We start from the raw sequence: 24,257 nt of genomic DNA, 5'->3' as shown, positions 1-24,257 counted from the left end.
ATACGTCTTAAGCTAAATGGTTTGAGAATAGCACACAAGTTTTACTTACAAAATAATAATACTTTGGTATTTGATGAAAATTCAAGTGGTTTCGAAAAATATATTTTTTTAAAGACACATATATAAACCTTTCAGCCGTTATAATTAGTTAAAATCCTTTACGTTTTTGTAACTTATAAAAGCAAAAAAAAAGTTTACTTATATTTTTTTTAAATATAAAAAAGGTTTATTTTACTTTTAATGCTTATCATCATAAAATGTATTATGTATTTTTGTTATAGTTATAACTAAGAATTAAAAAATTATAGTATTGTATTGGGTATAAATTAACACTTACTTTTTGTAGCATAAAAAATCGACAACTTATTTAGTAAAAATATTAAAATGAAACTTTAAAGGGTAAAATAAATTAAAATTCAATAAAACAAATAACATATAAAATAATTTAACTACGCTCATCTTTAAAAAAGTGCTGATAGCTTTTTCACAAAAAACAAAGAAAATATTTAATATATTTCGATGCATTGTAGACATATTAAGAAAGTTAACAACTGTGGTTTTAATTTCACAAAAATAAAACTTAAATAAATTATTTTCGTTTTGAAACTTGTATTAACACAACTATTTAAAATACTGAACTTTAAGTATTAAATCATAGTTTTTGATAACTATTTAAATAATCAAATAAATTTATAAAGATAAACTGATTAACGTTAATGCGAAATTACTTTCAAGTATTGTTATGAGCTAGCCTTTAAAGCAAAAAAAAAGTTTTTCAAATGTTTATTAATTAACTGCTTTGTAAAAATATTTATTTTAATTTTTAACTTAAGTAAAATATTAACTTATTTCCTGTTTCAAATGATACGGATACTGTTTGTTCCAATTAAAAATAGTTATTTAATTTTTTTTTTTACATTATATAAAAACTTCAAACCACGGTTTCCAAAGGCGGCCAACACATTATACACACAATTAAAAGAAATTTTAAAGCTACATTAAACTAAATTTGTCAAAAAATATTCAAATCAAATGTTTCATACAGCTTTAGTAAAAGGTAAAAAATACAATAACATATATTTTTGAAAAGTAGTAATTTAACAAAATAACATTGATGTCTTAAAAAACTTAACCTAAAGTAAATGATAAAATTTATTTTATCAATAGTCTATTTTTTAAGTATATTAAACTTTCTATATAATAGATAATTAACTTCACCGCACGACCAACAACAACAGCATCCGAGACAACCTACGACCGGTTTAGTTGCCACGGATGTTGTAGTCGTTGGTCGTGCGGTGAAGTTACTATTTATCATTGATGGCGCGAAACATCTCAACTTTGTTGATGGTGGCCGAAATAAGACTGGTTTAAACTTTATATGAAAACATTGAAACAACTTATAATACAAAAAAAACGTCTAGAGTTAATATAATTTAATTTTATTACAATTTTGCCGTGATTATAATGTTTTAAAGAATGTTTCAAACAGCCTTAAGGTTCAAACAACGAGAAAACCACAAGTGTTTAACCACTTAATCGAATAAATGTTTCTAAAAAGTTGCTTTTATAAGTTTCATTTCTAATTAAATTATCTTTCAAGTTTTTTAAGTTATAAAACAAATATATACAGACAAATATCAATTAACAAAAAAAAATTGGCAAGTTCTTTTTAATTTATATGCTGAAACTATTAATAACAGTTTAACATTGAATGTAGTTGGCAAGAATATTAAAATTGCAAAAACTTTTAAAAAGAACTGTTTATCTTATAAAAACAGTTTAAAGATAAAATAGGTAAGGCATGTGCAAGTGCTCAATGAATGCAATTTTTTGATTTTTCTAAAATTTTGTTAATGCATATGACATGATTTTTAAACTAAATAAACTGGAACAAATGAAAACATACTGTGATAAAAACTCTATCAAGAAACATAAAATATTTTGACAAGACCTGAAATTTTTTAGTAACAAAAGAGTGTGAAATTAAATATAATTTCTAAACGTATATACTGAATGTGTATTAATTTTTTTTCAATAAAATAATGACCTGGTTAAAAAAAATCAAACCATAAAATATTTAAACATTCAAAACATTTCTATTATTCTGCAACATAAGCTGGATTACAGTTTTCGTTTCCGATGCAGGTTTTAGTTTTATTCCATTTCTGTTCATCGCCAGAACCAAACAAAATAAATATTATTGATCCGAAAGCGTATATTGCCGCTGAAATGAAGAAAATTACTCGCCATTGTTCCTTGGTGTTCTGTAATGAAAAACAAATGTAAATGTAACAACTAAACTTAAATGCTGGTTTTATAAAAGTTGAATACTTTGTGATATGATTGGAACAAAAAACATAATCAGTGCTTATGTTTGTACAGAAAGTTTTTGAATTCAGCATAGACGTAACATGAAATAATGCTTTATTTATCATTACGATGACAATAATGTGTAACAAAGTACTAATAACCTGAGATGTTTAACTAAAGAAGTATGTAAGAAAAAACATTTCAAAATAGTAGTATTAAACTGACATGAAATTAAACTACCTAACAAAGTTTATAAATTCAGCTATAATTCTAAACTTTTGAAAACTTTAAAAACGTTTCAAGTATACTAAAAACTAATGTATTAATATTTTTTATAAAAAACAAACATTTTTATCTGTCATTATTCCAACAACGGTGGGAGCCAAAAATGCTGATATATTTCCAATTGTGTTTGCAAATCCCATAACTATTCCACAATATCTGTTTGATAAAACTCTTTAAACCATAAGTTTTATTATAAGCAGTAAGTGAGAATGCAAAAATTGTAAAACTACCAACAAAAGTTATAATTACACACATAATTTTCGTATGAGCATTTTTACTGCACACCAGTATGTAGACTTTATTGAACACTTGTGTACTGTGTCTGTACTCAAAGAGATTATGTAGGTTTACAAAGTAATAAGTATAGTTTAAAAATATTAACAAGTACAATCATAAACAATTATTAAACCTATCAGACTAACGATTTAAATTAAAGGATACTCTGAAAAACTAACTTTGAAGACAAATCAACGGCGTTGACAAGATAAGCAGAAAATGACATGGTGTTGATACCGAGAACCAAGCAGAGCATGAATACAGCTAGTGATGGGTTGCAATCCACATATCCCGTTATTATCATGAGAACACCTGCTCCTATTTGACCTGAATATTTGTTACAAGTGTTTTGAATGAGCTTTGGAGGTTAAAAATGACAGCTACGAATTTTAAAAGTAAAATAATTTAAAGCATGCAAAATTTTTAATAGCCACTGGTAATCAACTTTTCGTACTACTAATTTAGAATCATTTTTCAATGAACAGGGTAAATACTTTCGGTAAGTTTTAACAAGGTCTTCAAAACTACATGTTTCTATTTTTAGTTTAAAATTAAGTTTAACGTATAAAAAATGTTTTAAATAGTATAACAACATTAAAAAGATATCTTAAAGTTTCTTTAAACGTGTTTTTTAATTAAAATAGTTTTTTTTATGTAACTATAAGATAGACTTTTTGTGTCAAATCGAAATTCTACTACTTAAATATAAAATTTGTTTTAAATTCTATGTTTATCCAGGTTTTTTTTTGTGGTTTTTATTCAAACTTTCAGGTATTTTTCAAAATTTCTTAAATTTCATGTTTTTCCAGGCTTTTTTAGCCTAAATTGTCAAGTTCCATGCTTTTCCAGGATTCCAGGTTTTTTGGCAAACCTCAATGAAAGTAACAGAACAATTCTTCTAATAAAGAGTCATTTTAATCTTTATTTAAAAGCATAGGAGGTCAAGCTTTTTTTTTACAAAAACTAACTTTGGCTTTTATATGAAAGCTTTAAGTATAAACAACAAGCGAATTTTTAAAGAACTAAAAAACCATCTTTAATTTTTTAGATATTGTAATTTTTGTAAAAAATTTTCTGATAAAATTGTATAGTTGCAAAACTTTTACAGTCAATTTTCTAGGAAACTTCAAAATGCACTAAAAGTCTATCTTATCCATCATTTTTTGAGCTAAAGACCTTAAATTTTCATGAAAAATTATTAAAATTGTTCAAACAACTTTTAATGTTGAAATTTTAAAAATATTGGAAATTAAAATTTTATGTTTAAAAAACAAAAAAAAGTTTTTTGTTTTATTTATTTTTTTACAAAAAAATTCTTATTTTCATATATTAATATCTACATGACCGTAATCTAACTAGCAATATAAACTATTTGAAAATGTTAACATTTTATTAAAAATTTACCTGTTGTGTTGAATATCTTTCTAGCTTGACTTGTTGTCAGGTATTTGTTTTCCCGTAAATAATCAGCTGTGTATCCAGAAACATTTGATAGAATCATCATTACCAAATAAGGAAGTGAAGCAATGAATCCACTCTGTAAATATTGTATCTATAACTTTGTGTGAAAAATTATTTAGGGCTTTCCAAACTTTGTTCAAAAACTTAGAGCTACTTAATTTAAAACAATTCAAAAATACTTAATTTTTGAGTAGAAACTAAAATTTACTTTATATTAAAAATAAAAGTTCAGTAGTAAGTTCATTGTGAATCTTAAAAAATTGCATTTGTGGTTTTAATAGTAAACACGAGTATACTAAAGATCACAAATCAAGCTTTCTACAGTTAAGCTTTATGTCAACAACAAACTAAATTTCAGCTAGAAAATTGACTTAATGTAGGTAAAATTCTAATTGTTGTACTAAAACAATTAAAACGCTTTATTTGATGTACATGTTCAATAGCTCACTTGTGAAATGTTGAACCCGAGAATATCATTCAGGAAGTTTGGAAGAAAGGTTATGAGCATTTCCAGTCCCCAGGCATTTGAAATAAAAGCTGCTGTTAGAGCCCAGACAGGTGGACTTTTTAATATTTCTTTCCAAGGATTTTTATCATTTTTTGTTACCTAATTTTGTCACATGAGTAAAAAATTAACCAAACAGCTGTTCTGATTTCAACAATTAAAAGTAAGATTGTAATATTAGTTAACATTTACAAAATTAAAAAAAAAAGTCATATAAAAACAGAACAACATTATCACAATGTTATACAAGTTTGTAACTTAATACAATTAAACAATGTTCATTTTGAAAATTTAATAACATTACCTGAGGCACAGTCAACTTGATAAATTCTAGTTCTTCTTTTGAAATTGCAGGGTGTTCTTCAGGGCTGTTGTGAGCGAATTTGTACCAAAATAATCCCCAAATTACTCCACAAACACCTAAAAATTTTCATACAACGTCACACTTATGCATATAATAAATAAACAGTACATACAAGTCAAAAAAAAATTCAAAATAACTATGGTTTTTTTTACTAAGTATGTTCAATAAAATGTATACATTCTTAGTTATGTTGTACGGGACACGCTCAATTTAATCCCACAAAATTCCCATCTGAATCAACTTCCAACAAATTTATTCCCACCCGATCAATTCAAAGTAAATATAACACAATGGAATCAAAATAAATTAATTAAATAAATAAATTTAATTTGAAAAATAAAGTTACCAAACAAGGATAAGGGCCAGGGGTAACAATAATATTAAAAAAAGTAAGAGTAACAAAATAAGAATAAAAGAAAAAAAAAAGTGATGGCATTTGATTGAGTGGAAGCTGATTCGTGGGGTAATTTATTAGGGTGGAAATTAATTGGATGGGATTGTGCAGGTGGGAATTATGAGTATACCATGTTGTACATTTATTTTTATTAGCAGTGCTAATATATTTTCAGGGTTGTGACAGATCAAGCTAAAAAAAAATTATTACTTCTCATAAATTGATTAATCTTCTAAATCAACTCCATAATTAAAACTCAAAAATACATAACCAAAGTCTTTAAATATTTTAATTTATTCCAAAAACTAAATTAGACCCTAAAAAAAGATGAATTGCAAAATTAAAACTTTTTAGAAAATAACATTGGCAAAGTTCAGTTTTTATGATGATAAACTTTCTTATTAAGATCATGTTTATACCAAATTTGCTGAATTTACCTGACTTTTGTTGCAATCCTGTGTTTAATACCATGAATATAACAAAATCTTAAAACACCAAAGAAATATGATGTTTTTTAACTCATTTAACACAATCCAGTAACAAGTAGTATTGGCAAAAACATTACACTCATTTAGTTTCTAACACAAAACGCTGTATATATATACCAACCAAAAACATAGAACACGGATGGCCACCCTCCAAAATGATCCGAAGAACAAATCACTCCTGATACAGGTTGGGACAACAAAAGTCCAAACATGGCACCGGCAGTAGAGAGGGACATGAGGAAACTTCTTTCAACGGGAGGTGCCCATTTCCCCCACATTGTGTTGAGTGTTGGCCAGTACACTCCCTTGAAATTAATAAAGTTATTAATTTATAAATTAATAAATAACACTTACTGCAAAGACAAAGCTTTCAAAATAGTTCCACAGTTTAAACTATTTCGAGCTCTGCATCTGTTTAAGTTTAAAAAAATCTTAAAACATACAAATTTAAGTATATGTAAGTTGTTTACTTTTTAAGTTTTGTTTAAAACAATAACTGACTAGAAAAATTCAAATACTAATTTTGAAAAAAAAAACTTTTATAAAAGTCGTATTACTTGACTTGGTGAACAAATTCACCCTCTTAAAAAAAGTTTATTTATTATTTTTTTTTAATATCTAGAATGTGGAGAAAAGTGTTATTGGTTTTTATAATTACATTTATTCTTGTATGTTCTAATACTGTATTCAAAGTAAGTCAATATATCATTTCAAAATCACTTTTTAATCCAGACAATCATAAAATAATAAGACACATCACAATCTGCTGCACATATAACACGAATCAAATTTCAATACAAATAAAACATACTTACAAAAACACTCTAAATCCACACCTTGTAGTGATTTAATAAAAAGTTTTTATAACTGTTTTTAAAACTAGTTTTTTTTTTTTAGTTTTTAAAAGTTTTAAGGACACTTAACAAAAATTTTGGACCCAAATACCTAAAGCAGTTTAGGCCAAGTCTTGTTTTAGATCTTCCGGATATAAAACTCAGTTTCTTTAAAAAAACTTGTGTTATGTGGATTGAAGGAATTTGCAAGTGTAAATTTATTGTGCTCTACATAAAACCCTAGTTAAGTATTACGCATCAATTTAGAAATTTACACACCATTTCGTTTTGGCACACCAGTGTTTTTAAATAAAGGGTTTGATGTGAAAAGGGCAGGCAAACAACAAACATATCTGATTACTCTCTTTTGCATACAAACAATTGGTTTCAAGTAACAGCCAGCAGCCCCACCCTAAGCAGATATACAAAATTGAATGTTCAGATGTAATGGCTGTACAAATAGTAAAAAAAAAGTACTTTTGAGTTAAGGTAGCTTAAACATATAATTTAACTTACTTGAGCCAATCCCTCTATGATTCTTACACCGACAAACAACTCATAACTAGTTCTAGCAGCTGCAGGAGATATCAGGGTCATTGCAGTAGATGTTAAATTTCCAACACCAAACACTATCTTCATTCCATATCTATTTTACTAAGATATTGTTTTTGTACAAACTTTTATTAAAGTAAAGTTGGTAGAACATTATTTTTAAGTAAATTTTCAATTGTCCTTTTTTTATATAATTTGATTGTGATAGAAATTTAAAATCTGAGACCTGTATTTTTTGCTTATCAAACACAAAGCAGATAAAATAAACATATTTTTTAAGAGTTTATTAAATATTTTATCTTCCAACAGACAGTAGAAATGCTTTTATTTTTACTGAAATTAAAATTCTAAATTTTTAATCAGTAAAAATGCAAATGCTTGGATTCCATATAAAAGTTTGTGCATGACAAAATGTTTAATGTTTAAATTATAGTTAAACAATACTTTTTTATCAAACAGTGATTTTTTGTGTAAAATTAGCTGAAATATATTTTCAAACACCTTAATAAAAAAAAATTAAATCAAAAAACTTACACTTTACAGTTGTTAACATAAAAGGTTTTTTTTATGTTATAAAATTGCTTTTTTTTTTTTGAAAGAGTTATGTGTAGAAACTTGTTTATATTAGTATACAAACCTTCTATGTTATCAAATTTGTATTTAATTTATATTTGTTTAGTTAAGTTTTAGTATGACTGAACATCTAATTAAAAGAAATACTTATAGGTTTTAAACTAAAACGTTTTCTGAAAATCTTTTAAAAGGTTTTAAAATAAATTTTTGGTTCTAGTTTTAGTAAAAAGTAAACTTATGGTAAAAAAACTACCTTAAATAGTATAACAACATAGAAAAGATACTGTAAAGCTACTTTAAATGTGTTTTTTATAAAAAAAATTAAATGATACAAAATTTTTGACTTTAAAATAAATTTTTGAATTTAATCAAAATTTTATTACTTTAAAACTTAAAATATCTTAAAGTTTCAAGCTTTTTCAGGCTTTTTTTTGCTTTAAATGTCAAATTTCAGATTTTCAAGGATTCCAGGTTGTTTGGCAACCGTAATAACCTAAAACCACTTCAAACCAAAGTTTTTCTAAAATTTTAACACTTTACTTAATTTATCCTAAAATGTAGCAACCCTGTTAAGGTTGCTTAAATAAAATAAAAAACAAATTTACATTATTCTAAACTTTTTATATTACAAAAAAAGAAAACCTTCCAGCTAAATATCCTCCTGGGAGCTGAGATGCCATGTAACCGTAGTAAAAACCCCCCAAAACCAAACCTTCCTGGGTTCTGGACCAATTGAATTCACCATCATTTTCCTTTAAGTATATTATTAAAATTTACAACGCATAAGATATTACTCTGGTTGGCTTTTAACAGGTGACTTTGAAAGCTTGTGTCTATTGATCAACATTATACATTTGTTTTGTAAACGAATCATTAGTTAGCTGTAAAGTATAAATAGTTAACTCCAATCTATGTATGTTGTTTTAAATAAACTAATAAATACTTAAAATATATTTTAAAATTGTGAAATTCTAAATAAAATTATTTCTATACATTAATTAATAATTAACAATTTTTGTTCTTACATCTATGTCTTAAGTTGGCAGAATTTGAGTAAAAGGATAAAAAACTAGGCAAACACAACTTCATTTTCTAGTGAAAACACATTCAGGTTTGCCACGCTTTGAGTAAAAACAACTGTCCTGAGTTTATTCTTAATTTTTTCAGGTCCTTAAAAAACGTTTGTATAACTTTTTTAAACTAATAAACACTTTGTTCTTCAAAAAAGCTGACAATAAATTAACAAAAATATCCTGATTCGTCCAGAGATTTTTAAAAACTTCAAAAAAACCTGAGTCATCCTGAGTTTCCTGAATGTGTGGCAACCCTATACAATTATACAAACCCATTGTCTTGAAGTATTGACTCTGATTTGAACACATGAACTGTTTGATATTGGGCTGCTTGCTTGTATTTGGTTTGTTGAATTTACCATTGATAGTATTGCTACACTGAGTCCTACTCTTTGAGCGTAAATGATTGTGAAGCCAAAAAATGTCAAGTAAGAGAGACAAAATCTTGAAGAAGCCCATTTCCCAGCTATAAGCAAAAAATAAGTTTTTCTAAAAAAAATTCAAAAGTCAGTATTCACTGTTTTCTTATTTTTAGTAGTTTCTTGAGTTAGTATTTACAAAATTGGTGTAGCACTTTAAAATATTGTTTTTCAATTAATATAAAAGCATAACAAAATCTTAAATAGTAATTAAGTAGAAACATGATATAAACTATTAGTTGAAGAAGTTGTAACACTTCTATTTTTTTACATGCATTTGTTTTCCTTTTTGTTTTTAAATTTTATAAGATAGTTCATAAAAAAAACTCTCACTTGGAACAAATACAGCTTGGTTTGTACTAAAATGTTTATTTAAATTTTGCAACTTAGTTTTACTTCTGTTTTACAGTGCCACTATTTTATTATGTCCTGTTGCACACTTATCAACTGCAGGAATCATAGCAAGTGTTTTTATAATTTATGTATTTGTGAGAAAAGATTTAGCTGCAGAACACTTTTATGAGAGTTTTTTGATTATTGCTTTGCGTTTTAGATACAAAACTACTTGATAGCCTTTGTCATGATTAATTAGCTAAATTTACATTTTAGGATGTTATGACTTGTTCATATAAACTAGAGGTGGGCAATGTTAAGTTCGCAGGGCCACCAATGGTTTTTTAAACTTTGATGGGATCCGGCCTGAAAATGAAAATGACTGGCCTGCAAAGGGTCAATATTACACAATTTTATCAAAACTTTGTATCATATTTTTACAAAACAAAACTGTAAGAATTTGACTACAAAATATGCTGAAAAAAGACTTTATAAATTAATGTGTACTAATAAATTCACCATTTTGTCTTAATGTTTTGTGGTGTTCTAACTTAGTTGGAATATTTTTATGTTAAATTACCCCAAGCAAAGTGTTTTTTTCAAGTACAATATTTTAAATACGTACATTTGTCAATTATAATGTCAATTCTATTTATAGACATTACTTAAATATCTGACATGTCTTAATCTACATCTAAGTTGTCAGACTTGAGAAAGTTTTTTGAATTTGATGGATTTAAAAAAGTGATCACTGTTTCCATAAAATTATATTCCAGTTGGATTTGAAATTTCTATTTACTTTAGAATCCAACCGGATCCGTATCTTGACTTAAAATAAGTTTCCAGTTGGATTCGGATCTAAAAACTCATAATTTGGCCTGATCCAGGTACTGGACCTGGTCAACCACTAGTTTGAAATGTTCTGGCCCGCAAAAGATTAAACTTTTCTGGATCCGGCCCGTTGATTGAAAAACGTTGCCCACTCCTAATATAAACTGATCTAAAAAATAAAAAATAGATGAAATGTAAGGATATTTGTTTATCAGTGCTAGCAGAAATCTTAAAAACAGGAAATCTTACAAATTAAGATAGACACAATAAAACAACACATTGAGTCAGTTTAGTATTTAAAAAGCATTGGTTAATTTTACACCAGTTTAAATAAGTCTCATTGTTAATAAAAAAAAAACACAAGCAGAAGTGTTGAAGCAAAAATAAAAATAAGCTGAGAGTTTTAAAATGAAAATTTAAATTATACTGAGTAAAACGCATTCATATTTATCATCAAGTTGTTTATTATACCTGCTTTGGGAGGTTTTTGTAGTTTTTCTTTTCTACAATCTGACTCCATTTGAGATGGATTTTTTGTAGTTTCTACAGTCATGTTTTTAAACTTTATAACAAAAAATACACATGTGATGATTTTTTTTTTTAATTCTGTTTTGTTTTACATTGACAAATTTATTAAAAACAGGACAAAAAATTAATTAAAAAAGTGTAACACTATTGTTTTTACCCTGATATAACTTAAAATGTTCATTTTACAATATATACATTATTTAAAAACCTTATAAACATTTTAAGTAATTTTAAAATAATGGTCAAACTTTTAGCTAAGGTTATACATATAAGAATTGTAAATAAATTATTACTTATTGTTGAACACATTTGCACTTATTTACATTTTACATTTATATTTTACATTTATTTCAATCTATTAAGTATCATCATAGCAAAGTTATTTTTTTTAATACAAAAACTTTAAGTTAAACGCAATTGATGCCTTGGAAGATTTCTCAAGCAAGTTGTAGAAGTATTCAATGATAATAAAACCATCAAAAAAGAGATTAATAAAATCAAAACCACTAATAAAGCACTGAGAAAACAGTTAGCAAAAGTCGAAGAGAAGGAAAAGGTAACAAGTGTAAAACTAAATCAAGCTAAAGATTGGCTGAAGGGAAGCAATGTATGCCTTTTTTTGTATAATGAAATGTTGTAAAGGTTGCCTTGAAGTACTGAAAGTGTGATCCAGAAAATAAGAGGCACCAGGTGGAAGGTATAAGGGGCATGAGGGCCACAAATAATGAAAGAAGTAAGAAAAGCGATGGTAATAGGAAAAATCATTCCTTGTTTGGTAGGGCCAGGGTTGCCATTCTTTTGTTTGAGTCTTAAAAAAATGTCCTGAGTGACTTTAAACTGTCCTGAGTCATCCTGAGTTTTTTTCAAATCTTAAAAAAGTTTATTTTTACTTTTTCTAAACTTAAAAAAAGCAAGCTCTTAAGCAAAATTTGTTATAAAATTACAATGTATTGAAACTAAATCTCATTCAAAATCTATAAAAAAAGTCTGTACTGAGATTATTCAAAAGATGTAACTATCCTAAATTTTTAATATAAATAAACAAAACTATCCTGAGTCAGCTGAAGTTTAAAATTAAAATTAAAAACATCCTGAGTTATCCTGAGATTTTCAAAAGCTTCAAAATATCCTGATTTTTCTGAGCTGTCCTGAGTCATCCTGAGATTTAAAAAAAATTCAATTCATCCTAGGCAACCCTGATTGTGCTAAGTATCCTAAGTGTGTAGCAGCCCTGTAATAATTTGCTAGAGCAAAAATTGAAAATGATGAGGTTTAACAAAAAAAAAAGTTAAACAAGGCTAAGTTTTAAAATTCAAACCAAGATGGTCTACATAAAAAGACAATTTAATAAGTCACAGAAAATATATATATATGTTGCAAGAAAATTTATAAAGGAGATGCAATTTGAAGTTTGCAAGGTCCTCAAGTATACATGTTTGAATCTAACAAAATAAAATTAGAAAGCTCAAAAGCAATACTATCACTGTTATCCCTAACCCTTACCCTTGGTCGGTAGCTTTTTTTTTAATATATCTTTTTTTCTTATAATTTTTAATAGCTATTTTGTTTTTTTTATTTTTACTATCACTGTTACCCCTAACCCTTACCCTTGGTCAGTAACTTTTTTTTTGTAGATTTATTTTTAGTTTTGTTTTTTACTATTGTGCAAAAATGTAACTTGTGCAAAACTGAACCTTGATGCAAAATTGTCTTTGTACAATTTTGTGCCCTCTTGAAAATTTGGCTTTGTGCAATTTTGTGGACTCATGCAGTTTTGTTCTTGTGCAACTTAGTTCCCTAGTGCAATTTAGTAACCTCCTGAAATTTTTTCTTTGTGCAATTTAGACCTGTTCCCATATATATATATATATATGTACTACACCTGGTTGTGTTAGGTCTCTCATATTTCAAGATTGTTTGGTAAAGGAAGAGTGATTAGTAAACATTATTAAAATAAATTTTATTTATTATTAGTATCAATTTTCTTTGTATATTTTTTTAACAACTTTTTTTTAATGTGAGCCTTACTATCACAGATGTGTATAAGACTTTGAGATAGTTGACGTTTTTTTACTACAAGTTACAGTAAAAGTAAGGGTTTTATTCTTTTTTTCAAGTTAGTTGTTACATGCTATATATAAAAAAAATGTTACACTCCAAAAAAATCAAGAATCAACATAATGACAAATAATAGTTGACATACCAAAAGGACGATTTGAGAAACTTAAATATTTAAAAAGTATTTATAATTTATACAGGCATATTCTTAAAGCACTCTTTATTTTATTTTATAGAACTTTAAGCTTGTATATAGGTGTTGGTTTATTCAAAAGTGTTACAGCTGATTGTTAGTTCACTTTAGTGGTAGTGATCACATGATTGGATTGCTGATGTTTTTTGTTGCAGGCAGACTTGCTTGTAAAAGTGATTTTAATGAATTCCCCAAACACTAGTATTGAGATTTATCCTTGTGAATTACTATAATTTGGGAATATTTGCCAAATGGTTTATCACCAAGGTTTTGTATTCAATTAAAATAGATAGTTTTTATTATTGGGTAATTCATTTTTACACACATATACAAACAAATAGTCGAAATTAGTTTTTTTTCTAGTTATGTTTTTCTGTAAAATTTTTGTAGTAAACAAAATGTGTTTCTTGAGCTCTACAAGCTTCTTGAAATAACAAAAATGACTCACTACACATAGAAAAATATTTTGAAACTGTTTGTACCAAAAGCGTTTAAGTTAAGCAACGGTAGGTAGCTACACATACTAATTAATTCATTAAGTTATTTTCTGCTTAACTTTCTTGTTTAGGCTTTCAATAATTGCAAAAACTGAAGAATGCTGCAATTTAAACACTGCAGCATCACTCTTGCAACATTTTGTTTCAATAACTCAAAAAAAACTCCCTTATTCACTACTACTAACTCACTAGCCAACGAAAAGCATGACAGGTAAGTTTTCACTCAGAATCAAACTATTAGAATTAATAAGAAAAGTTGTACAGGTAAAGGATATTTCAATGGAAGAATATTTATATAACGTAACACTGACGTTTCGATAGTGACCTAGACTTTTTTTTTAATTATATATGTAATGATTCGTTTATTATAAAAAATCATCAAGTGTTTTAGTTACTTCAAAACACTTCTTATTTGTTTATATTTTTAAACAGTTTATTTTAATAACTCTTAATTAACTACTTACTTTTATTAAATAAAAACAGATCATTAATAACATAAAATCTTAACTTGAAACGTGTTAAGCATGTCATTTTTTTTTTGAATACATCACTTTTTTTAATAACATTATACAAAATATAAAACATTCACATAACTGCTATTGCACAACACAAGCTATTGTGCAAGCTATTTCTTTTTAAATATATTCCAAAGAACTTGTTTTATTAGATTCTTTACTAGCAAACTAATTTTATGCACTTCAAGTTTCATAAGTTTAAAACAAAATCTCTTTGTTGTAAAACTTGAACTAAATTTTAAGCTTAAAAAATCTTATAACGGCTTGTTACTTTGTTAGCATGTTTAATTTAAATATGTTAAAGAAGTGAACTAACTGTAATGTTCATGAGTACGTCATCTCGATTTTCTACACAACGCTTCAAATTTCAGGTGCAACCTAAGCGCGTGCGATCCCAGAAAAAAATTGGATAAGTTTAATAAATAAACAATTGTATATGAGTTTCTATTAATATGTTTTTTAAAAATTCATATCTGTATGCTAGCTGTTTGATATCAAGTAAAGTTAAGTTTATATTTTTTAAAGAACTACGTCAAAAAATACTTAGTTTTGTAAGTTTTTATTGTCGAAAAAAGTGTATAACTACAAACTATATAAAAGTTTTATAATTATGAAAACTACACAATTTCAAAAAGGAAACTAGCTAATCAAAACCTTATTTCAAATGATTTTACAACTCGATGGGTTTAAATTTTAACTATGAAAGCTTTATAAAAAATCAATTACTGTTTTTATTTTTACAAAATTAGAAAAACTTTAACTTTACAAATTTTTTTCACCAAGTTGTAAAATAATTTTTAACGTCTGCAACTTGTTTGTTTTTAAAAATTTAATTAGTTTTTAATTTAAATTTTGTTTTTAGCTAAATTATTTTAACTGGAACTTTTTGAATAAGTAATTTATTTACATAACATTGAATATGTTTTTCTATTATTATGACAAATTAGTCATTAATTTTAATTAGTATTTCGTTTTTAGTTTCTAATGTACATAATATTTTGTTATTAATAATACCATCTTAATGTAAGGCAAATTTTAAAAATGTCAATAAAAAAAGGACTTAGGTTTATAATTAAATTGTTTTACTTAAAGTTGAAGAACTGGATTACTTATTAAGATTTTTCATTCTGTTTTACTAGTATTTTTTAATTTTTTAAATTTAAACATTTTATGTACTTGAGAAATTTTAAACAAATACGTAGTAGACAGTTATTTAATTAATTAAAGTTTGCAATTAAAAGCTACTACATAAAAGACTCTAATAATAAACAAAAAAATGAGCAACTACACTTAAAAAGTCTAGACACGGTTGATTCTAGAAGAAACTAACTAAATTATGTATATAAGTATTAAAAACCTTTAAGAATCATTTTTATGGCCAAAACGTATGAAAAGTTGTTTAATTCAAAATAACTCAAAACACACAATATTTACTCTATTCAAGCGCAAATACAAATATACATGAACTAAACAGTGAGGTTCGGGTTCAGAATCATCCCGAGCCTTTGGTCACTTTGACAAAGCTCGTTCCCAATGTGCAATCATGGGGGTTGACCTGATAACTGTCAACATAGAGGCAGTATCACGAGTACATCTCTTTGTTTCTTTTCTTTTTATACTTTTTGAATAAAAAAAATTTAAGTTTTAGTGAGATAGTAAATGGTTTTAAAATATTTAACAAAAATTAGTCATCATACTTTAGTTAGTTAGATACTTGACTTTCTTTTTACTTCTCTTATTTGCTTTTTATATCCAAGAGGAAAATTTTTTCTCGAATTCAGCCACTTTTTTCGGTTGCGCATGTGCCTTGTTTTGCAACTTTTTTTAAATGTTGTCCAAGTTCGCACCAGGTTTTGTTTCTTCATGGAACGCATTGCGTGGGGATACTTTATCACAGACCATCGGATTAGCTTATTATCTAAAATAGTATAGAGTTTTTCTAATGCGTACAAGTAAGTTTGATAACGTAGTTAATATCTTAGGACAACTTGTGTACGTCAAAACCATTACCAATACTAAATAGCAGATTTTAAATCTAATCAATCGGAAAGATTAAATCATTATTATAAGGTTGCTGACTCTAACATATAAAAAAAATGTGCATTTTCTGTTGATGTTTCATTTTGTTTAACTTATATTGTTGTCAATAAAACTTGAACTTTTTATTAAATATGTATAAGACTATAAACAAATCGTATACTCTACATGCCTGCGGTGCCTTTTTATTTTGATTATGCCAATTAACCTTACTCACATTTCGGATTAGTTAATTAAAATTAAAGTATGATAGTTCGAGTTGTTTTTTATTTAGAGAAGTTGCACAAGTTGCAAGAAAAGGTGCGAACGGACCATAAGGTCATAGTTTAAAACTTACGCTAAATACTCTGGAGTTGATAATGAAGAGCAAAAAAATAGTCTTGGGTGAATTTAACGGTAGTTTGTTTGAGAAGTTTTATTGGAAAAAGCTATTGCTTTTTTAATTCGTTCTAAGGGAGGGTCATGAAAAAAAAGTATTAAAAATTGTATATAAACAAAACTGACTTTAAATTATACTAATGTTATTATTAGATCTTATTACGAGACCCGTTTTACTAAAAACAATCAATATAGTTTTTTAACTAATAGAAACTTGACAGATGATTTAAAGTAAATAAAAAGTAAACAATTAAGAACAAATTTTTATCAGAGTTCAAACTTAAAAATTGACAAGCTAGAAAATTACAAACGTATTAAGTATTTCTGGTAGACTTGTGATGTAACTTTTTTATTGGACCTACTTTTAAAGTTCAAGTTATATTCAAACTATAACAACACCATAAATAAATTTCAAATAAAACAGCTTTGTTATAACTTTAATCTTTTTTTATGTTATATTTATATTTCTTTTATTTTACTTAAACTATTGTTCATCTTTTTATTTTATATGTAAAGCTAAATTAAAATAGATTGCAAGTTTGAATCTAAAAAAAAAAATTAAATTCAATTTCATTCAATACTTTTCATACAAATAAACACTAAGATTTTTTTGTTTCATTTAACTAAATGATTGCTAACCGATGAAAAGTACTAGTATGATGTTAGTAACAGACTTTATACTGGTATACAACATTTGTAAACATTTAGAAAACTTATAAAGACGTACAAAAACTTCAAGTAAACTAAACGATAAACAAATTAACCAAAACAATTATAAGCTACAACAAAGCTTCTGAATAACCGTAATGGTAGTTCACAAAAAGATGGTTCGAAAAACTTAAAAGAGAATTTATAAGAAACTAGTTAATTCCAATATCCTTCATCGTGCACTTATAAATATTTCAAAAAATAGCTAAATCAGCTTGCCTTTGTACAATTTTTTTACGAATTGCGATTTATTTTAGTAATTCTAACGACGTGAGAACAAGTCTCATCACAATCAGACCCACAATTCTTCAAGTTATTTGGAGCTGCCGTTTCAGCCGCTTGTTCTGACGTTTCACCACTTTTTGATGTATCCACGGGGTTCATCACTTTGACATTGGAACTAATATCTACTGCACCTCGAAGTTGTCAGCAAGTGAATCTATAGAAAATTTATTTTGGTTCATGGAGATTGAACTCAACCCAGAAGCATCATGTTCTACGAGTGGAATTGGAAAAAGTACATTCAATGCAATGAGACTTTAACAAAAAATATAAGTTTATTCTTTCAAGACTTTTTTATACAAAGTAAGTTTTTGTCAAAGACCTCGTCAGTGCTTATATAAAAAATCTAAAAGATATGTAACAGCCATGAAAAAGAGTATTAAAACAATTAAATAAAAACAATTTTTTACTTAAATAACAAAACAAATAAAATTTTGATTTTAAGGTTGAATTTAGGATAAAGTTTTAATTTTAGTTAAGTAATCAAAATAATAATAAAAGTAATAACAATAATAAAAACCTATATGTAAGCTTCTTTTTTTCTTCTAGTGAGTTTTCAAAATAAACATTGCTTAGATAAAAATGTACTTATCAGTAATTAAAAAGCTATAACTTAAGATACATTATAATGTAGCCAATTTTAATCGTGACGTAACTATCGAAAGTTTAAAAAAACAATATGCTTGTAATAACTATGAAAATTTGAAACTTTGCTTCAATGATGTTTAGAAAAGCTTTTAGTTTCCAGAAAATAGTAGCTACATGAAAACTTATAAGAGCATGAATAAAACCAATATTACGAACAACTTAAGTCTTGAAGTATATTTTTTGAAGTGGGGGCAAGAATAGAAGAATTCGTATCGTTTATTTGAGTTATTCCTTCTTTCGGCTTTGGCAATCGCGATTTATTCTAGTATAAAAGTACTGCAAATACTCTGTGGGTTTTTAACTTTGCCAATGTGGTGGATTATTTCCGAGTCTAATTTATAATTAATGTTGTTATTTTTAAGTTTCCAGATGTATTTCGATATTTCTGTACTGTTTTCTACGTTTTTTTTAAATCACTGATATGATTGTACCATCTTTTTTTGAAAGTCCTACCCGTTGAGCCCAAATAGGTTTTTATTTTGTTTTCTGATAAGATTGTTGCTTTATATATGACATTTTCAACTTAGTTACATCGTTACGATACATTGTTATCGAAATACATCTGGAAATTTACAAATAACAACATTGATTATAAAATAGACTCGTAAATAAACCACCATACGGGCAAAGCAAAAAACCCACAAAGTATTTGCAGTACTTGCATACTAAAAAAAAGTCGCGATTTCCAAAGCCGACAGAAGGGATAACTCAAATACACGGTACGAACTCTTCTATTCCTGCCCCCACTTCAAAAAAAATACACTTCAAGACTTAAGTCTTAAGTTGTTCGTAATATTGGTTTTATGCATGCTTTTAAAAAGTTTTTATGTAGCTACTATTTTTTGGAAACTAAAAGCTTTTATAAATAGCATTAAGGCAAAATTTAAAGTTTTCATAGTTATTACAAGCTCATAATTCTTTAAACTTTCGATAGTTACGTCACCATTATTATTAGCTACATTATAATTTATCTTAACTTAAAGCTTTTTTATTACTTTTAACTACACTTTTATTTAAGCAATGTTTATTTTGAAAACTCACTAGAAGAAAAAAAAGAAGCTTACATATAGGTTCTTATTATTGTTATTTTGATTTCGAAACTTTACTAAAATTTAAACTTCACCATAAATTCAGACTTAAAATTAAAATTCATTTTGTTTTGTTTTTAAAGTAAAAAATGTTTTTATTTAATTGTTTAAATACTCTTTTTCATGGCTGTTACATATCTTTTAGATTTTTTATATGAGCACTGACGAGGTCTTTGATCAAAACTTAGTTTGCATATTAAAGTCTTGAAAGAATAAATATATCATTTTTCCTCTTGTAGTTCAGATCTCTTTATTTGTTTTCTAATAATCAAAACATATAACAAAAATAAATATGGTTAATAATTTGACATAATCATAAATAGTAAACAATATTAATAGTAAAATAAACAAATGCTGTAATAAAAGGGAACGGGTCTAAATTGCGCGAAGACAAAATTGCACGAGGTTACTAAATTGCACGTGGGGACTAAATTGCACGAGAACAAAAATATACGAGTGTACAAAATTGCACGAAGATACTTTTGCACGAAGACTAGTTTGCACGCAGGCACAAAATTTCACGAAGGGACAAAATTGCACGAAGACTAATTTGCACGGAAGCTCAACTTTGCACGAGTTACAATTTTGCACGGAAGGTCAATTTTGCACGACAGACAGTTTTGCACGGAGGGTCAATTTTGCACAAAAAATTACTAACTTTTTAACTATCCCGAATTACTTATAATGTTACTTATACGCGCGATGCTGGTAATTATCTGACTCCGTGCGCGTTATAAGTATTTATCGGTGATGTTATTTAAATGTTTAGATAAGACTTAGCTAAGTTATTTAGCTAAGTCGACTTAATGAATTACGAACTAAACTTAGACTGTCTTTTAAGCTTAGTTTAATTAAATAGTTAGATTGTTAGAATGCTTAACTAATTGTATATAAGAAATCGAGTCTAGAAACACAAATTGTATTGAAATGAATATAAACTGCGATACATGATAACAAATATACAAACAAGCTATTCCAATTTACAAGTTAATATAAAAAACAGTCGCCTTCGTACAAGAAGTACGAGGCGACCACAATCTTTTCAAACAATATACTATCAGTACAAAGGTAAAACTAGACTGCCGCCATGCTAAAGCAGTTCGATAAGTAAACAAAGAGATAAAAAGTCCCTAATTTGAGAAAACTCTCTAGCGCCCTTTTTTATTTAAACGCAAAGTCGTTACATTTCTTGTCCTACGGAAACCAATTTGATGTTCCAGCTTAGTTTCCGTTTTTAAAGACATTAACTTTAAGATGTTAAAAGTGGTTAAGTTAAAAAAAACTTTAAAATCCACTATAAAAATCCAATAATTATATTTGTAAATGCTTTAAATTTCGTAAATGACGCACAGAATTAAAAAGTTTTAACAATTTACAAAAATGAAAAAAAACTGAAAGAATTTTTAGAATTTTATTCGCTAGTAGTGCTCGCGAGTCATTGTTTCCCGTAGACGCTATTCGTGCATTCTCGGTCTCCTCATCTGTACTCCACTCGGTCGCTTTGCTGATGGTGGATCAGATCTCTTTGTCACCTTCGCCGACTTGTTGACGACTTTCGATTTCTCGAGCCGTTTTCGTGCGAAGTTCAAAAAAAAGTTTAAGCAAAAATATAAAGAAAATACTATTTCAAGTATTTTCAAGTACTTTTAAGTATGTTTATAAGAAACTTTAAAAAAAATTATAGCTTCAGTTTAAACAAATTATTCGTTATATAAACTTTTAGTATATTAAAAACATTTCACATTCAACATAAGTTAGTTGACAAAACAAACACTTATATTCATTTCAAAAGCTTAAACTTGTTTTCGTAAAAATATATAGCCTTGAACTTTATACTAATTTATAAAACTTTAATATTCTATGAAAGTTAAAAACAAAGTTGTTGTTAGCGTTTAAATGTTGAATAAGATATTTAATAGCTCAAATGACCTTATTAAAATTGTGTTTTTATAAGTAAGCTGAAGTGTATAACAACAAAAAACAAGGCAATAAACCTTCTTAACATCAATCACTAAGGTTACTATAGTTCAACTGTAGATTTATAGTTCAAGTTTGAACATAAGTTGTTGTTAAAAAACAAATTGAAATAAAGATTAACAAATTAAGGCAATTTTTTATATTAGTAAGAGCTCAAAATAAAGTTTTAAGTTAAAGAATAAACTTTAAAAATACTCCTTCAATTTCTTATGACTCGATTTCGTCCTAAGCTTTGTTCAGAAAGCTTCTTAGACTAGTTGTCTGCCATAATTAAATAAAATAAATTACTATTTGGTGGTCTTAACTTTGCGTTTAAAAGTTCATTACTCTTTTGGTGGTTTTAACGTTTTGCTGTAAAAGTTAATTAACCGTAAAGTTTCAATAACATCTTAGTTTAATTTTCCAGCGGTGAAAAATAGCGTCTAAAGAAAAACTCAAAGTTTTGCAACGGTTTCTGACGAGTATTTCGATTTTGATATGTTTAAAACGCCATCGGTGAAAAATGAACCAAAATAATTCTCGATTAGTTTTAAAAATGTGTGCAATAGTGTTTAAAGAATTTTCGATAATAAAATTTTTAAAGCCCCATCGATGGAAAATGAACCAAAATAATTTTCGATTAGTTTTAAAAATGCGTGCGATAGTGTTTAAGAAATTTTCGATTTTAAAACGCCATTTGTGAGAAATAAGCCGAATTAAATCGTGGTTTGTTTTAAAAATCTGCTCTAAGCTAATTTCTAAAGGTTTTTTCTTATTCGCATTCGTTTTGCGTTTAGAGTAAGATGTTTTTTTTCGTAAGAATTCGCGATTAATTTTAACATTTATTTTAGTATTGCCGTTTTGTGCCGTCGCTGCTGTGCTTTTGTTTAGAGAATGGGGCAACTTTCGTGCGTTTGCTTCTTTGCTGGACGTATTAACGCTGGAAGAAAAGTTTGTAGTCGCTGCTGTGCTTCCTTTTATGATTGGCTCTGTTTCTGCATCCTTATCTGATGGTGCAAGTAATGCTTGTGTTCTCACGGGTGGAGACGGCTCTTTGTAAGCCTCTATATCGGCCGTTGGCTTGAACTGTTCTGGCTTTGGCTGCGGTTTTCCAGCTTTTTGGGATTACCCGACGTGGTATTGGCTATGATGGCTCTAATCGTTGCTGGCGGTCGTGGAGGTACTGGCTGCTGTGGCTCTGACTGTTGACTCTGGCCCTGTCGATTCTGGCTGCGGTTGCCTGGACCGTTGGGACTGCCCGTTTTGGTGCTGGTTGGCCTGGCTCTGATCTTTGGCTTTGGTCGTTGACTCTGGCCTTGGTGATTCTGGCCGTGGTTGCTCAGAACTTTGGTACTTAATAGATATTTTTGTTGCATTACTTGACGAAGTACTGGTGACGTCATAATTTGGTATGGCGACAGCGCGATTGCGTTTTGATTCTCTAGCAGCTTCACTTCGATCGAGTGCGGCTCTTTCGGCTTCTAATTCGCGTAATTCTTGTAAGAATTTGGTTTGGGTGAATCAGACGAGGAAAACTCTGTTATTAATGTTTTATATTTGTCTTGTTTAAATTCCTCCCAGTCCCTATAAAGTTGGCATCTATTAAGCCTAAAATAAAGTATATCCATGATACTATTAGATTTTGTTTAAAGTCTTAATAAAGTTTTAAACTAATTTTGGGTCACCACTACGAAAAGTAGAAAATAAAAAGAAGTACTACGAAAAGTAGAAAATAAAAAGAAGTTACGGACTTAAATAAGGTGCGTGTTACACAACTAGGGGTCATCATTTAACTATCCCGAATTACTTATACGCGCGATGCTGGTTATTATCTGACTCCGTGCGCGTTATAAGTATTTATCGGTGATGTTATTTAAATGTTTAGATAAGACTTAGCTAAGTTATTTAGCTAAGTCGACTTAATGAATTACGAACTAAACTTAGACTGTCTTTTAAGCTTAGTTTAATTAAATAGTTAGATTGTTAGAATGCTTAACTAATTGTATATAAGAAATCGAGTCTAGAAACACAAATTGTATTGAAATGAATATAAACTGCGATACATGATAACAAATATACAAACAAGCTATTCCAATTTACAAGTTAATATAAAAAACAGTCGCCTTCGTACAAGAAGTACGAGGCGACCACAATCTTTTCAAACAATATACTATCAGTACAAAGGTAAAACTAGACTGCCGCCATGCTAAAGCAGTTCGATAAGTAAACAAAGAGATAAAAAGTCCCTAATTTGAGAAAACTCTCTAGCGCCCTTTTTTATTTAAACGCAAAGTCGTTACAACTTAAAATAACTAAATAAAAAATATTTTAAAACCTTTATATTTTATATAAAAAAAAAACATGTATTAGTTTAGATAATTTTAATTTATTTAGGTTTATATTAGTTTTATTTATTTTTTTAATTTATTTAGCTTTTTTTAAATTGAAACTAAATTATTGTGTTTAAAAGCTAATAAAAAATTTAAAAAGTTTTTAATAAGAATAAAAATAGGGTTTTGTTTTAATAAATATATCCCTTATTAAAGAAGAAACATGTATTGATGTGAACTTAAATTAAATTATACTAAACTTCAATATGAAATAAAACAAGATTAAAATAATAATAAATAAATAATATTTACATGGGTAGGTGTTAAAATTGCACGAGC

The 24,257-nt window shown here is 27.4% G+C and overlaps 1 protein-coding gene across 1 annotated transcript; it reads right to left on the bottom strand.

Annotated features, from left to right (window-relative positions):
- Positions 1-1,807: 1,807 nt before the first annotated feature.
- On the bottom strand, positions 1,808-11,302 carry LOC145834629 (sialin-like). Its single transcript, XM_082942107.1, has 11 exons — positions 11,172-11,302; positions 9,390-9,583; positions 8,687-8,796; positions 7,436-7,565; positions 6,208-6,391; positions 5,145-5,260; positions 4,784-4,942; positions 4,279-4,411; positions 3,054-3,201; positions 2,661-2,754; positions 1,808-2,267 (listed from the first exon to the last, which is right to left on the bottom strand). Exons 1-11 carry the CDS (start codon positions 11,251-11,253, stop codon positions 2,103-2,105), a joined length of 1,515 nt encoding a protein of 504 aa, XP_082798233.1. The 5' UTR covers positions 11,254-11,302; the 3' UTR covers positions 1,808-2,102.
- Between the last annotated feature and the right edge of the window lie 12,955 nt (positions 11,303-24,257).

Source organism: Thalia democratica, chromosome 4, assembly GCF_965202585.1.
Source record: "Thalia democratica chromosome 4, ktThaDemo2.hap1.1, whole genome shotgun sequence".
Classification (NCBI taxonomy): domain Eukaryota; kingdom Metazoa; phylum Chordata; class Thaliacea; order Salpida; family Salpidae; genus Thalia; species Thalia democratica.
This window is presented reverse-complemented; position numbering and strand designations above follow the sequence as displayed.

What these genes read in the sequence shown, in the direction of transcription:
- LOC145834629 (XM_082942107.1), bottom strand. Translation starts at nt 11,253, where the DNA reads ATGACTGTAGAAACTACAAAAAATCCATCTCAAATGGAGTCAGATTGT. An exon ending in GCCGTTGATTTGTCTTCAAA is followed by an intron (nt 2,755 to 3,053) that starts GTTAGTTTTTCA and finishes TTTATCAAACAG; the next exon opens with ATATTGTGGAATAGTTATGG. An exon ending in GAATAATGACAGATAAAAAT is followed by an intron (nt 2,268 to 2,660) that starts GTTTGTTTTTTA and finishes TTTTCATTACAG; the next exon opens with AACACCAAGGAACAATGGCG.